General features: G+C 34.8%; 1 protein-coding gene and 1 long non-coding RNA gene across 3 annotated transcripts; both read right to left on the bottom strand.

The window, feature by feature from the left end:
• On the bottom strand, positions 2,743–3,771 carry LOC104793848. Its single transcript, XR_002038537.1, has 4 exons — positions 3,634–3,771; positions 3,433–3,559; positions 3,289–3,353; positions 2,743–3,209 (listed from the first exon to the last, which is right to left on the bottom strand). It is a non-coding gene; the product is annotated as an uncharacterized LOC104793848 (long non-coding RNA).
• On the bottom strand, positions 4,253–6,837 carry LOC104790074 (KH domain-containing protein HEN4-like). Of its 2 annotated transcripts, none has more exons than XM_010515773.1 (7): positions 6,701–6,837; positions 6,400–6,465; positions 5,793–6,289; positions 5,322–5,690; positions 4,992–5,246; positions 4,663–4,887; positions 4,253–4,561 (listed from the first exon to the last, which is right to left on the bottom strand). In XM_010515773.1, exons 2-7 carry the CDS (start codon positions 6,422–6,424, stop codon positions 4,526–4,528), a joined length of 1,407 nt encoding a protein of 468 aa, XP_010514075.1. In that variant the 5' UTR covers positions 6,425–6,465; positions 6,701–6,837; the 3' UTR covers positions 4,253–4,525. The 2 variants fall into 2 exon arrangements, with proteins under 2 accessions (XP_010514075.1, XP_010514076.1); XM_010515774.2 differs by having other exon boundaries at positions 6,400–6,455; positions 6,701–6,830.

The following is a 12,729-nucleotide window of genomic DNA, read 5'->3' as shown; positions in this document are numbered from 1 at the left end:
AGGACAATGCAGATTGACCTAGGAGCATCGGTCGATGCCAAGTGGAGGCGTCGGTCGATGCAATTATGGATTTCGTGCAAAGTCGAGCATGCGTCGGTTGATGCAGTGTGTGTGTCGGTCGATGCAAGTGAACCTTGCATCGGTCGATGCAAGCTTGTGTTGGTCGATGCAACCCCAGTTGGTGTCGTGTCGATGCATGGATCGGTGTCGGTCGATGCAGAGTCCTGGTTTGTTGTTGTTTGGTTATTGATTGTTGGTTGATGGTTAGAGATGTCTCTATTGCTTGTGTGTATAGCCCAGTTGATGGGAGGATTGCCTTACTGAGTGTTTATAAAATACTCATGCATCTCAATTTGTGTTTGTGGTGCAGGTAAAGGCAAAGTGTGATCGTGGAATCAAGGAAATGAGGAGGAGGATGTTCTAGAAGCTTGATTGATTGTGGTTTAGCTATTGTTAGGTTGCTAGATTGAGTTGAGAGAACATTGTAGGATGTTGGAATTGTTATTTGCTGGATTGGTTATTGGATTATTTTTCAGTTGGATTTTATTTGGTTATCCGCCATTGATGATTGTTGTTAGGTTGATAGTGGGTATGGGACCACTAGAGAAGTATTATTATTATTATAAAAAAAAAAAAAAAAAAAAAAAAAAAAAAACAGGAAGGGTTGTTTCACTATGTAAAATTGTTTTTATTCGAAATGTTTTTTTAGCTAACAATTACAAAAACTATAGCAAAGTAAAAGTAAAGAGATATATAATAGTTGGTTTAATGTGTTCATACAAAACATTTTTTAGGTGGTTGTAAAACATATATTTGTAACATACAGTATATTTAGATGTAAAAAAAATACACTTTTAATGGTAACATACATAAAAGATTTAAAAATTATATAAATCAGTGTATTATACCAAACTAAAACTTATAAAGAATGTACAACAAATTTTAATATATTTTTGTTAAATTTAATTTTATTTATAAAACTTTAAACCAGCACATCAGACGGGATCTTATCTAATTATATACAGTTTTAAGTTTTTTAAAATATATTAATATATTATAGTAAGTTTTACAAACAAAAAGATTTCTTCTACATTATCATTCTATCACTTAGTTCAATGTTAACTTAGTTTTATTTAATAAAATTCAAGAGCTCCACTACTTTCACTTTATATTTTTATTTTTTATATAGGCTCCGATTGGTAGCCCTGAGACCTATTATCCGGGATCCGGTCTCCGATCCGGGATCCACCCATATCCGCTCCGGAAAACCAGATATCCGGTACAAGCAAATTTGGATTCGGATAGTGGATTTACAAATCCAGACGGATCCGGAGCCGGAGCCGGATAGTGATAATAACTAAAACCGAATATCCGGGTAGATATATTGTATGTATGTTAGACATATTTTAATTGGGCTTATGTTTGTTTTAATTGGACATATTTTAATTGGGCAAACATATTTTAAAGTTCAGCAATTTATTAGAGCCTATAAGCCCAACAATTTTCACTTCATCATGAATAGCAAAGAAACACATTATCCCGACATTAGGTTACACCGCTGTCTCAAAGAAAAAAAAAACAAGGTCACGCCATTGTTGTTGTCTGGTTGCGATTGTGAGAAAGAGAATAGAGAGGTCACAAATATACAAAACTAAAACACTCTAATTTATTTACAGATCACGACTTCTTCACCCTCTTTTTACAACTTTTAATTTTAACCTAGATCTCATTGAGACCAACCACCGGCGGCGGAAGAGATGATTGTAGGAGCGCCGGAAGATATAGTTGAAGCGGAGTCAGCGGACGATTGCTTCGTGAGATGAGCATCGATTTTCACCATCTTCTCATCTTGTCAATCCGTCACCGCTTTTCACCGGTTTGATCTCATCAACGACATGGTGCGACGACATGAGATTGAGAGAATCATGAGAGAAGAAAAAGATCTAAAATCTAGAATGTGTTTAACTTCGGATCCGGATACCCGCGGATATCCGATTTTTTTACGGGTATCCGACACCCGGATATCCGGGATTTCGATCCGGAGACGGATAGTATAACTGTGTATCCGGCGGAGCCGGAGCCGGATCCGGATACCCCTATTTTGACCGGATATCCGGCTCCGTCTCAGGGCTAGTAACACACTTTTAAGACTTTTTTTAAAAAACGTCAAAACTCATGCTTTAAAACTAAATAATTTTAATAGCATTCTTTTTTTTCCTCCCTTTCAGATTTAAAAGCTCTCCAAAAGTATATATATATATATATATATTTTACATATTTTATTTTTATATTCTACATATTTTATTCTTTTATTCTATTTCTTTTAAGAACCATTTCGATAATAATTTTTTTTTCATCATCACTAATAATATTATAAAAGAGTTTATAAAATTCATAATTAATAAGAGAATAAAATCATTAATTGTTTGTTTGTTTGTTTTATATTTCTAGCTAATTTTTTTTGTCAACATTTGAGTCACAACAGACCGGCCTATCAACCAACTCCTTCAGACCGGCCTATTAACCAACTCCTTACATTCGTAGGTAACAAAACTCGATCCGCGGTGTGATAATGTCTTCTATAGTTGGACTTATCATTTGCTGTTGGACTAAGTTCACTTTACTAGCTAATTTTTTTTATATAACAAAAATAAGAATAATAATTATTAAAACAAATAAACTTAAAAAACTTCAAATGCGATAAAATACAAGCACACACCACATAAAAACACATGACAAACATTAAAGCGGAAAATAACAAATAAACATTAAAACAAAATAAATCGTGACTCAATTTGACAACTACTAAATTCCAAATAGATCGTAACTCAACTTTTTAAACAAATTTTTGCTCTAATCATCGAGATGCTCCTTCTCATTTAGGTTCATAAACATTTTCATCTTCTTAGCTACAGTTTTTTCTTTCATCAACTTGTTTGCCTTCTCTTGCCTCTTTGCTTCTTTCAATTATTTGAAATCACTCCACTCTTCGTTGACGGCTTCGAAGGCTGCAGCCTTAACGAAATGTGGAAAAAAACAAAAATCAAATGGCGGAAACTATTTACCCTAATAAAGAATTTGTTGACGTCGATCTAGGACAAAATGATTTCACAATACTGCCACATCGTCCGAGTTTCTGACCAATCTGAGCACATAATTCTTGTTCAGAAATTTGGGGATCAAATCCAGTTATGCAAACTGTCACAAAGCTGCAAAACACAATATACAGATTGTAAAGTGACATCTGGAGAATAGTAATCTGATACGTGAAAAAAAAGAAGCAATTACCCGTTAGGATAACGATGTAGATAGGCTGGAATGCCAAGAAGATCTTCGCCTTTCAATTTAAAAGCCTACATACAAAAATTTTAGTTAACAAATTGGCAATGTAAATAAAGAGAAATAAAAGAGCATATAATAGAAGTTAATTACCTCCTGTGTTTGTTTAAGAGAAGAGAATGTAAACATGCCTTGCATACAATCACGTAAGCTACCATCCTTGAATTTTCCTCGTTGAATCCTGACCTCAGGCTTAGCAATGCCTTCAAAAAATTTGTAGCTACAAACAAAAGTAACTTAGTATTGACCCATGAAACGATAACAAGCACATATATAAATTAATAATATACTTACATGTCCGGTTCTGTAACGTCAAGGCTTAGATTAGGAATAGAAAGATCATATGGATTATTAGTGTACTCGGACTCCGGTTCTTCACTGCTTGAAGACCAATTGTAAAAGGTTGGCGATTCCTATTTTAGATTAGAAGGATTTGAAGTTAAACAAAAACGAAACAGTTGTACAAGATAAGATGATAAAAGTCTTGTAATAGTCAGATTTGACTAAATGGGCTTAAAATGTCAACGTTAATGGGCTTAAAATGTTAATTCATTATGGGCTTAAAATGTCAACGTTAATTTTTCTATGTGTTTTTCTTTATTCATTAGCTTGGAGTTGTTGCATCTTTTAGAAACACAAGTAAATGACAAATTGACAACGGAAAAGTTTTCACCTTTTTTACTATCTTCGTTGATAATGTTTGCTCTCGTCCTTATGCATAACAATCAGATGACGAAACCAAAAATTTACTTGGGGATAGTAGTAAGCGGAAATTAGTAAACCGATTGTGTCTGACTCCTTCCACTCTTTCATAGACTATCATACCATTAGAACAACAATTGGTTGACTCCTAAGTAGAACGTTATGTGCAGCAAAGACGCGTCCGAGTTCAAAACAATGCTTTTGGAACCACTTCATGATTAAGAAGTTATTCAATTATACTCAAGAGGGAGTCAAAAGTTAAAGAAACTCTCGTGCTAAATCTTTAATGAAGATTACAAAAAAAACTTGTCAGTTGTTCAAGAACTTCCTGCATTTTTAGATTTCTTGAGACTCAAAACAAACCCAAAATCCTCTTTTTTTACTTGGATTCCAAAAAAAACGCCCTAGTGTTTTAACACTATCCCGAAATCTAATAAGTGTTTTCAACATAATAGAACAATACCCTTTTACGATTGTTTGGTGATCAGTAAACTCGGTTTCTTCTTGGGGAATTTAAGTTCTGCAACAGAAGCAAAAAACAAAAAGAGAGATCATCAAAACTGAATCTCTATGCAAGTAATTTTGGTAACCAGAATCATAAGAACTTTATGAAAATCATACCATTTGACTACTGTAGTCTTCATTTCTAGCAGTTTCCATGGAGCCATGAGAATGGTTCTCGCGTTTTTTGTGCTTAGGCATGCTCGAAGTCTCTGTTGTTTGAGAAATATAAGGAAAGAAAGTTGGAAGCAGGACAAGACCTCGATCCATGTCAAATACATTGGCTCTTAATCGCAACATCACTTGAGTAAGAGCTTTGATTGCTGCATCAAAACTTCCTGTTATCTAAACCACAAGAAAGAAAAACATGGTTTTTAGATAAGCCTCTTTTAAAACAAACAAAACTGGGAAGGCATTAAGCAATAATAAAGTGTCAAGATTTTTATAACCTGGACCATCTCCTCGTCCTCACGAGCAATTGTTGGTACATCTTCGCCTTGAAAAATGCGGATATTTGCTTTTGTGACACTCCTCATCTCAGATATAAGAGCTCCGCCTTTTCCAATGAGACACCCTACTTGAGAACTAGGAACAAGTACACGAGTGGTGATTGCAGAATCACTTGAATCTTTCCCCACTTTCTCACTGCATCGTGTTTGTAAGCGTAAGGCTGCAATCACGGTTGGGGATTGATCTTCGAAGAACTGTTGTACATATATAAATTCGGTTCAACATTTCACATATTGAAAATAAGACTCTCAGTAAGAAGAAAAGGTTACCTCTTTTGATGATATGTATATAACGCAATCATCATCTTCACCAGTTACGGAGGTGTCAACTTTGATGGTCGCACCAGATTCTTGCCTAATCTGATTAATGAAACAGCCGCCTTTTCCTATTACACCTCCAACATTTTCAGCTGGACATATGAAGCAGATAGAAAACACTCTTGAATCGGCAACATCTCTTGGCGCAGAGTAATTTTTGCGAGAGCTTGTTAGTGCAGGACTCATTAGAATTCCACCGTGTTGATGCTGCGAGGTACTAGGGGACGAGAGAAAGTAGTTCTGAAACTGCGACGGATTCTCATAAAGCAGAGAGGCAACTTGGTAAAGAGCTACTCTAACAGCAGAGGGATTTCCAGTTATCTGAAATTCAACCAACAAAATTCATAAGGTAATATATCAGAAACACAACCACAGTAACTCTAAGCTCGACAAAATTTTCTGAAAAGAATTTTATGACAGTACCTGAAGAAGCTCATCATGACTCAAAGCCAAAGCACAAATAGGCAGATTATCACTTATAACACGAATTTGAGCATTAGTTTCATTACGCAGATTTTGGATAACTTGTCCACCTTTTCCAATAAGGCAACCAATTTGATCCGAAGGCACAAGCATCCTTGCAGTAACAACAGTTTTATACTCATCGTCATCATAATCATAATCATCATTGCTAAGTTCTTGCCCCACAATCATATCATGAACCTTGAAAAGAGCGTCAAAAGCAGGACAAACGAAATCCTCATCATCATCATCAATACGATTCGTCTCCTCGCTTGTAGAATATATAGTAACAACACGCTCGTCACTACCAGGTAAAGCCTGGTTTACCCTCAAGTTTGCTTTCGTCTCAAACCTAATCTGCTTTGCAATCTCACCACCTTTACCAATAACGCTCCCTGCTTTTCTCACAGGACACAAGTAACGATACACAGTATCTTCGAATCCATCACCATTATCATCTGTATCATCGGAAACAGAAAGAAATTTTTTTAAAAAAAAGCTCTTATCTCTTACTTCCTCCGTATTCGGATAACATCAGAGAAAAAAGTAACTAAATCAGATCTCTTACCATAAACGTTCCTCGAATAAGCCATCCTAGTGAGACAAATACACGAAATCACAAACCTGAAGAACCCTAATAAGTAACACAAAAATTAGGGTTTATAATAGGTTTCAAGTAAGCAACAGAAACAAACTTTTCAAACTCAGAAGACGACTTCGTTTCTCTATAGATAGATTTTAAGAAACCTAATCGACGACGATCGATACGCAAAATCAGAATCTCACGCAACCGATCGATGAAACTTGATATGATAGTACACTTGAACATTGCTAAAAGAAGCGGAAAGGCGAAAACAGGAAACTCTCACCGGAGAATGAAACAATCGATGATCGGTTAATCCGTCCGTGGAGCAGTCGTCTCGCCGGGAAACGCAACGGCCTCTCTCCGTCTTTGACTAGCTTTTGGAATTTGAAATTGAAAGAGTGAGTATTGGATGAGAGAAGAAGAGAGACTCTTTGGGCTCTATAGGAAAGGCCTAGCAAAGTGTGTGTGGGCTTTTTCAATATTTCTCGCATCGTGACGACACGTAGCATTTATTTAACTACGCCATATTAATTTCAAAATTTTAATATATCGATCAAACAATGAAATTAGTTGACCATCTAAACAAAGTGGATAACAATCAATAAAAAAAAGTTGAACATGATTAATTAAACAATAGTAGACCAATTATAAACACAGATAACTATTCAATATCAATAAAATATAAAAAATAAAAATTTTATTAATCAATTCTAGTTGAGCGAAAGCTTTTTTAGACTAATCCAAATTTACCACTACACTAAAATAATGTTTCATGTATAAGCTATATGTAGTTTTATAAATTATTTGAACATATAGTGTTTTTCTAATTTTCTAAACTAAGTGATACAAAATATATCAAAAGAATTTGTTAGAAATGTCCTTTTTGGCATATCCTTTTTCAAAAATGTCTATTTTTTTAATATTTTTATTTTTGTTTTTTTACACAATTAACCTATGTTAAATTAATGTTTAGAATTTGTTTTTTTAGATTTGGTTTCCCATTTTACATTTAGGATATAGTTTTTAAGGAGTAGGGTTTAATACTTGGGTTTTAGGGTTTATAATTTTGTCATTTTATATATTAAAAATGTGTATTTTTGAAAATGGACACCATCAAAGAGTATTTCTAAAAAGTGACATAAAAAAAAGGGTATTTTTGAAAATTCATTCACCTTTATCATTTCCAGATTGATTTTAAAAATATCTTTTAATTTAAATATTTATATAATAAAGATCAAATGTTTCGGTTTCAGATACACTATTCTGATTTCATGTAGATTAAATTATTACATTGCTATATTTCTATTATATCTAAATTTGTGCACCACATGTCATTGTGTTTTTTAATATTAAATTTGATTATTTTCATCAGTTATACTCGACTTGATGGAGTACCAATATATATTGGGATTTTGAGAACACATATTATCCAAATATTATAAATAGGTTTTAGTTTAACCATACCACATATTTCACACTTCAAATTTTTGTTCAAGAGTTTATATTTCAATTAAGTGATCAATTTTTGGGATACCAAACATTTTAATAAAAAAAATCATATTTTTGAGAGAGAAATTCAAATTTATAAAGGTGTTTCGAAAAGAAAAAAAAAACTTGTAAACAATATTCTCTTTTTATAAACAAATGCATCTTAAGAAAATTACTAAAATAAAAAATAGTTTCATTATGTCTGTTTTATACAAGCTACATTGCTACACCCTTCTTATAACAGGTGATGGAGATTTTGCTAGCTTAGATTCCAAATTAACGGGTGGCACTATGCTTATATTATAATTTTGGATATCAAATGTAGTTATGAGGAGATTTTATATGGAGAAGGATGTCACATTTAGTTTCTGGTTGTTTTTATTAGGGTGTATCAATTGAATTAATAATGAATGGTTATAAAAAAAGTCAAGAAATGAAATGAAATTACAATCCCCATATAAATGCTAAAAAGGAATAAAAATAATAAACAATGAACATAATTAGTTTTCTCAATTATCGTCTAAATATAAACAGAAGAGTCTTTGATGGAAAACAAACAACCAAACAAATAATTGAGAAGGATGTCATTGTTTATTAACAATGAACATAATTAGTTTCTCAATTATTTTCTAAATACAAAATATAAACAGAAGAGTCTTTGATGCAAAAAAACCAAACAAATAATTGATTTCTTATCATCAACAGAATTTATGTATCCAAGTTAGTCGTACACTAAAATGATATTTTATGTATCCAACATATAAATGATTTCAAATTGGGATCAACATATCCAAATACCAAATTCATAACATGGCATTGCATTTTATTACAAAGTTTTAAAAATTATAAAGGGGGAAAGTAATTTATAATTTATAATTAAGAACTTAGAGGTATTGGTTTAGGATTTAGAAAGAATTTTAATGATTTTATGTTCTTGCTAATTGTTAGAATCATAGAAAATTGAAAGTTAAAAATGAAGGATTCTAAGAGATTGTTTAGGAAGTTTTTTAAAATCTTGATGATTTGTTTTTTCTAATCTTGTAAAATCTTTCTATTTGATGAAAGAGTTTTCATGACTTTTGTTATGAAGGAAATGATATAAAATCCTAAACCAATAACATAAAATTTGAATTCATTAACAATCCAAGATTCTTTTGTTTTACTTGAATAACATAAAACTTTTAATGACTTTATAAAACTCTTAATCCAATAACACTAGATTTATCAAGATTTTAGATAACTTTTTACAAATCCACAACCAATAACACCAAATTTTTAAAGAGTTTTTAAAAATCTTGATTGAATAACAACATATTTTACCTAACTTTTAAAGTCATTAAAAGTTTTTCTAAATCCTAAACCAATACCTCCCCTAAACTAATCATTTCGGAGCCAATTCAGTCCAGATAGTTATTGGGCCGAGCCTCCTCTCAAACGACATTTTTGTACTAATATAATTAAAATTTTGCAAGTTTACTCATAAGTCTTAACACGTTATTTAAATGTGTGTATACTTGTTTTTTTCCACCTTAGAGTACTGAAAAAAGATATTTATCCTTCACAAATAAATCAGTTAAGTCTTTTACTATATATAGTTAGGCGTTGAACAAAAGAAATTCGAATGTATAAATATAAAAGTTAGGCATACAATAAATTAATTCAGCTAGTCATTACTATTCACGATCGATAGCACAGTTCAGTTGCTACTTTTTATTCTTGTTGAGTTTTATTTTCTTGAGATAAGATAATCAATTTGATAAAATATGTATAGTGAAGCCTGCTAAATTTACTGTCGGCAGTGGGCTACTCGCGGCCGCGGACCCATATTGCAGAATTTTTATTTGTTTCCAAATTAATTGTTTTCTTTTTTCTTTTCTTTTTCGTAATAATTTATTGTACTTTTTTTTATAAAAGTAACATTTTATTTTACTTAAGGATTTCGGATATATTAGATGGAAAGTGTGTCTAAAATCTTCATACAATTATTTTTTTTTTTTTTTTGGCTCAACAACAATTCGTTCATTCACCAATAATTAAACCGAATTTTCATACACAATGGAATATAACCAACTAGACACAATAGCATACAACTTAAGATCATCATTCGGGAAAGAAAGAGATTCCTAAGCTATCTTATCAGCTGTACCATTACCTTCACGTCTAGTGAACACAATCCTACTCATGTCGAAGCCGGGAAGAAGTTGCTTGATATCTTGTATAACTGGGTCAACTGAAGGCCTAACTTCCTCACCATTCAACAGAGCAACAAGTTCTTGGGAGTCAGACTCAAAGACGACCCTAGGATACTGTAATCTCAAAGCATTCTCCACCGTCCATCTGAGTGCTTCGGCTTCCGCTTGAAGCACAGAGCCCGTTTTAGTGACCGCTCTCGCTCCCAGCCATAAAGTGCCTCCACGATCGTCTCTGAGAATCCAACCTATACCACAATTAATTCCATCCCTAGGCCAGGATGCATCCGTATTGCATTTTATCCAACTATGTGGTGGCTTAGTCCATCTCCGTCTTGAAACTGGAGCAGGTGGATTAGAGACTTTCGGGCCCCTCTCATTAACCCTCTGTTGCCATTCCTCCTCATTCTCGTGAGCCAATTCCAATAGCATGCTTGGCTCGTTCTCCCTTCCTTTCAAAACAATATCATTCCTATTCTTCCACAATTTCCATAGGATCCATAAGGCAAGGGAAGGTGATTTATCACGATGAATGTGCTCCTTATGAAAGTTGAAAACCGAAAACAAATTGGCATACACGGATTCAGACCAGTCACCCTCAGGCGGAGCAGGAATAGGAGAAATGGCCCACACCAATCTTGAGAAAGCACACATAAACAGCATATGGTTAACTGATTCAGTTGTACTGGGACATCGAATACATCTTGCTTCTCTAGAGATATGCCGATAGAAAAGATTCCCAGCAACCGAAATATTATTGCTCACACATTTCCATAAGAAGTGATGAATCTTTGGTGGAGCATCGAGTGTCCATAACTGTTTATACAATGGGTCTAGGCTAAGTTGATCCACCATCTGAGCATGATTCCTCTTATCCAATACCTTGGTGGCAACCCAGTATCCAGACTTCACGCTGTAATGGCCAGATCTTGAGTAATCCCAAGTATAGACATCCTTAGTCCTTGGTCCCCCTGGTCGAATCTTTTTGATTGCTCTCTTATCCTCATCCACAAACAGAGCATCTAATAAAACCCCGTTCCACTCTCTACCGTTTGAAATGATCAGGTCTTTCACTGACTTAACTGAGGATGTTATTTTCTGAATCTGAGGCGGAAGAGATTTCAATATGTCGACTCTCCTAGCCGGTTTAGATCCGAGCCATGGGTGCTGCCAGGGATTCACACTCTCCCCATCCCCTATGACTCCCCTTGCTCCCTGTTTGATTAGCTCTTGAGCCACATGGATACTATGCCAAACGTATGAAGGTCTGGAGCCTAATGGAGCATTTAACGGATCTGAGAATCAGAAGTATCTACTCTTATAAACTCTGGCTAGTAGAGAGTCTTTTTTCGTGACCATCCGCCATAACTGCTTTCCCAGCAGTGCCAAATTAAATGCTTCTATGTCTCTAAATCCCAGGCCTCCTTCCGCCTTCGGTTTACTGATGGACTCCCAAGAACTCCAATGCATTCCTCTAGATTCTTGTTTGTTTCTCCACCAAAAGTCTGACATCACCGATACCAGCTGTTGACAGACTGAGACAGGGAGTTTGAAGCATGACATTGTGTGAGTGGGCAATGCCATAGCTACTGCCTTGAAGAGGACTTCTTTGCCACCCAGAGACAAGAACTTAGACTGCCAACCATTCACTTTCTGACTCATTCTATCTTGGAGATAGCTCAACGAATTCACTTTGGATCCTTTGAATGATTCAGGTAATCCCAGATAAATACCTTCTCCTCCTTCCTGATCAATTTCAAGATTTTGTTTGATAATTTCGCGCTGTTCCAGAGGAATGAGTTTTCCAAAATAAACATTGGATTTTTGGTAGTTAACCCGCTGCCCTGAAGCAAGACTATACTCTTCTATAATGGACACCACCTGATCAAGCTCATCCTCTGTATCCTTGCAGTAAAACATATTGTCGTCAGCAAACAGCAGGTGAGAGATGGAGGGGAGCCCCTCGTGCAACCTGAAGACCAGTGATCTTGCCATCCTTTTGAGCATGTTGGAACATCTTAACCATTATTTTAGTGCAAATGACAAAGAGATAAGGGGATAGGGGATCCCCTTGCCTCAAACCTCTTGTTGGCTTAATATCTCCAAAGGGAGATCCATTGATGAGCACTTGATACTGCACACTACTCACGCACTCCATAATCAAGCTTATCCACTGATTAGAGAACCCCAGGGCCCTCATAGCTCTCTCCAAAAAGATCCATTCCACCCTGTCGTACGCTTTGGAGATATCGATTTTGATGGCTATGAATTCCTCCGCACACTTATTACTTGAATTAAGTGCATGAAGGAGCTCATGGGCTATTAGTATATTATCAGTGATCAGCCGTCCCTTGATAAAAGCAGCCTGGGTTTCCGAAATGATGTCAGGTAAGATTTTCTTCAATCTCCTTGCCAATACTTTGCTGACTATCTTGTACAGAACATTGCACAGGCTGATTGGTCTAAATTCTGTCAACTTCGATGATTTCAGTTTTTTTGGAATCAGACAGATATTGGTTTTGTTGATGTTTGCCTCTAGCTTCCCGGTTATGAATAATTCTTTGACCATATTAGTTATGTCCTCAGCCAGAACATCCCAAAACTGTTGAAAGAAGAAGCCTATCATACCATCAGG

The sequence above is a fragment of the Camelina sativa genome, chromosome 6 (genome assembly GCF_000633955.1).
Source record: "Camelina sativa cultivar DH55 chromosome 6, Cs, whole genome shotgun sequence".
Taxonomy (NCBI): Eukaryota; Viridiplantae; Streptophyta; class Magnoliopsida; order Brassicales; family Brassicaceae; genus Camelina; species Camelina sativa.
This window is presented reverse-complemented; position numbering and strand designations above follow the sequence as displayed.

Bases quoted from the DNA above. Each gene is read 5' to 3' on its own strand.
- LOC104790074 (XM_010515773.1), bottom strand. From the start codon at position 6,424: ATGGCTTATTCGAGGAACGTTTATG. The intron at 6,290-6,399 runs GTAAGAGATCTG...CCGATGATACAG, and splicing joins TTATTCGAGGAACGTTTATG to ATGATAATGGTGATGGATTC. The intron at 4,562-4,662 runs GTATGATTTTCA...CTTCTGTTGCAG, and splicing joins AAGACTACAGTAGTCAAATG to AACTTAAATTCCCCAAGAAG.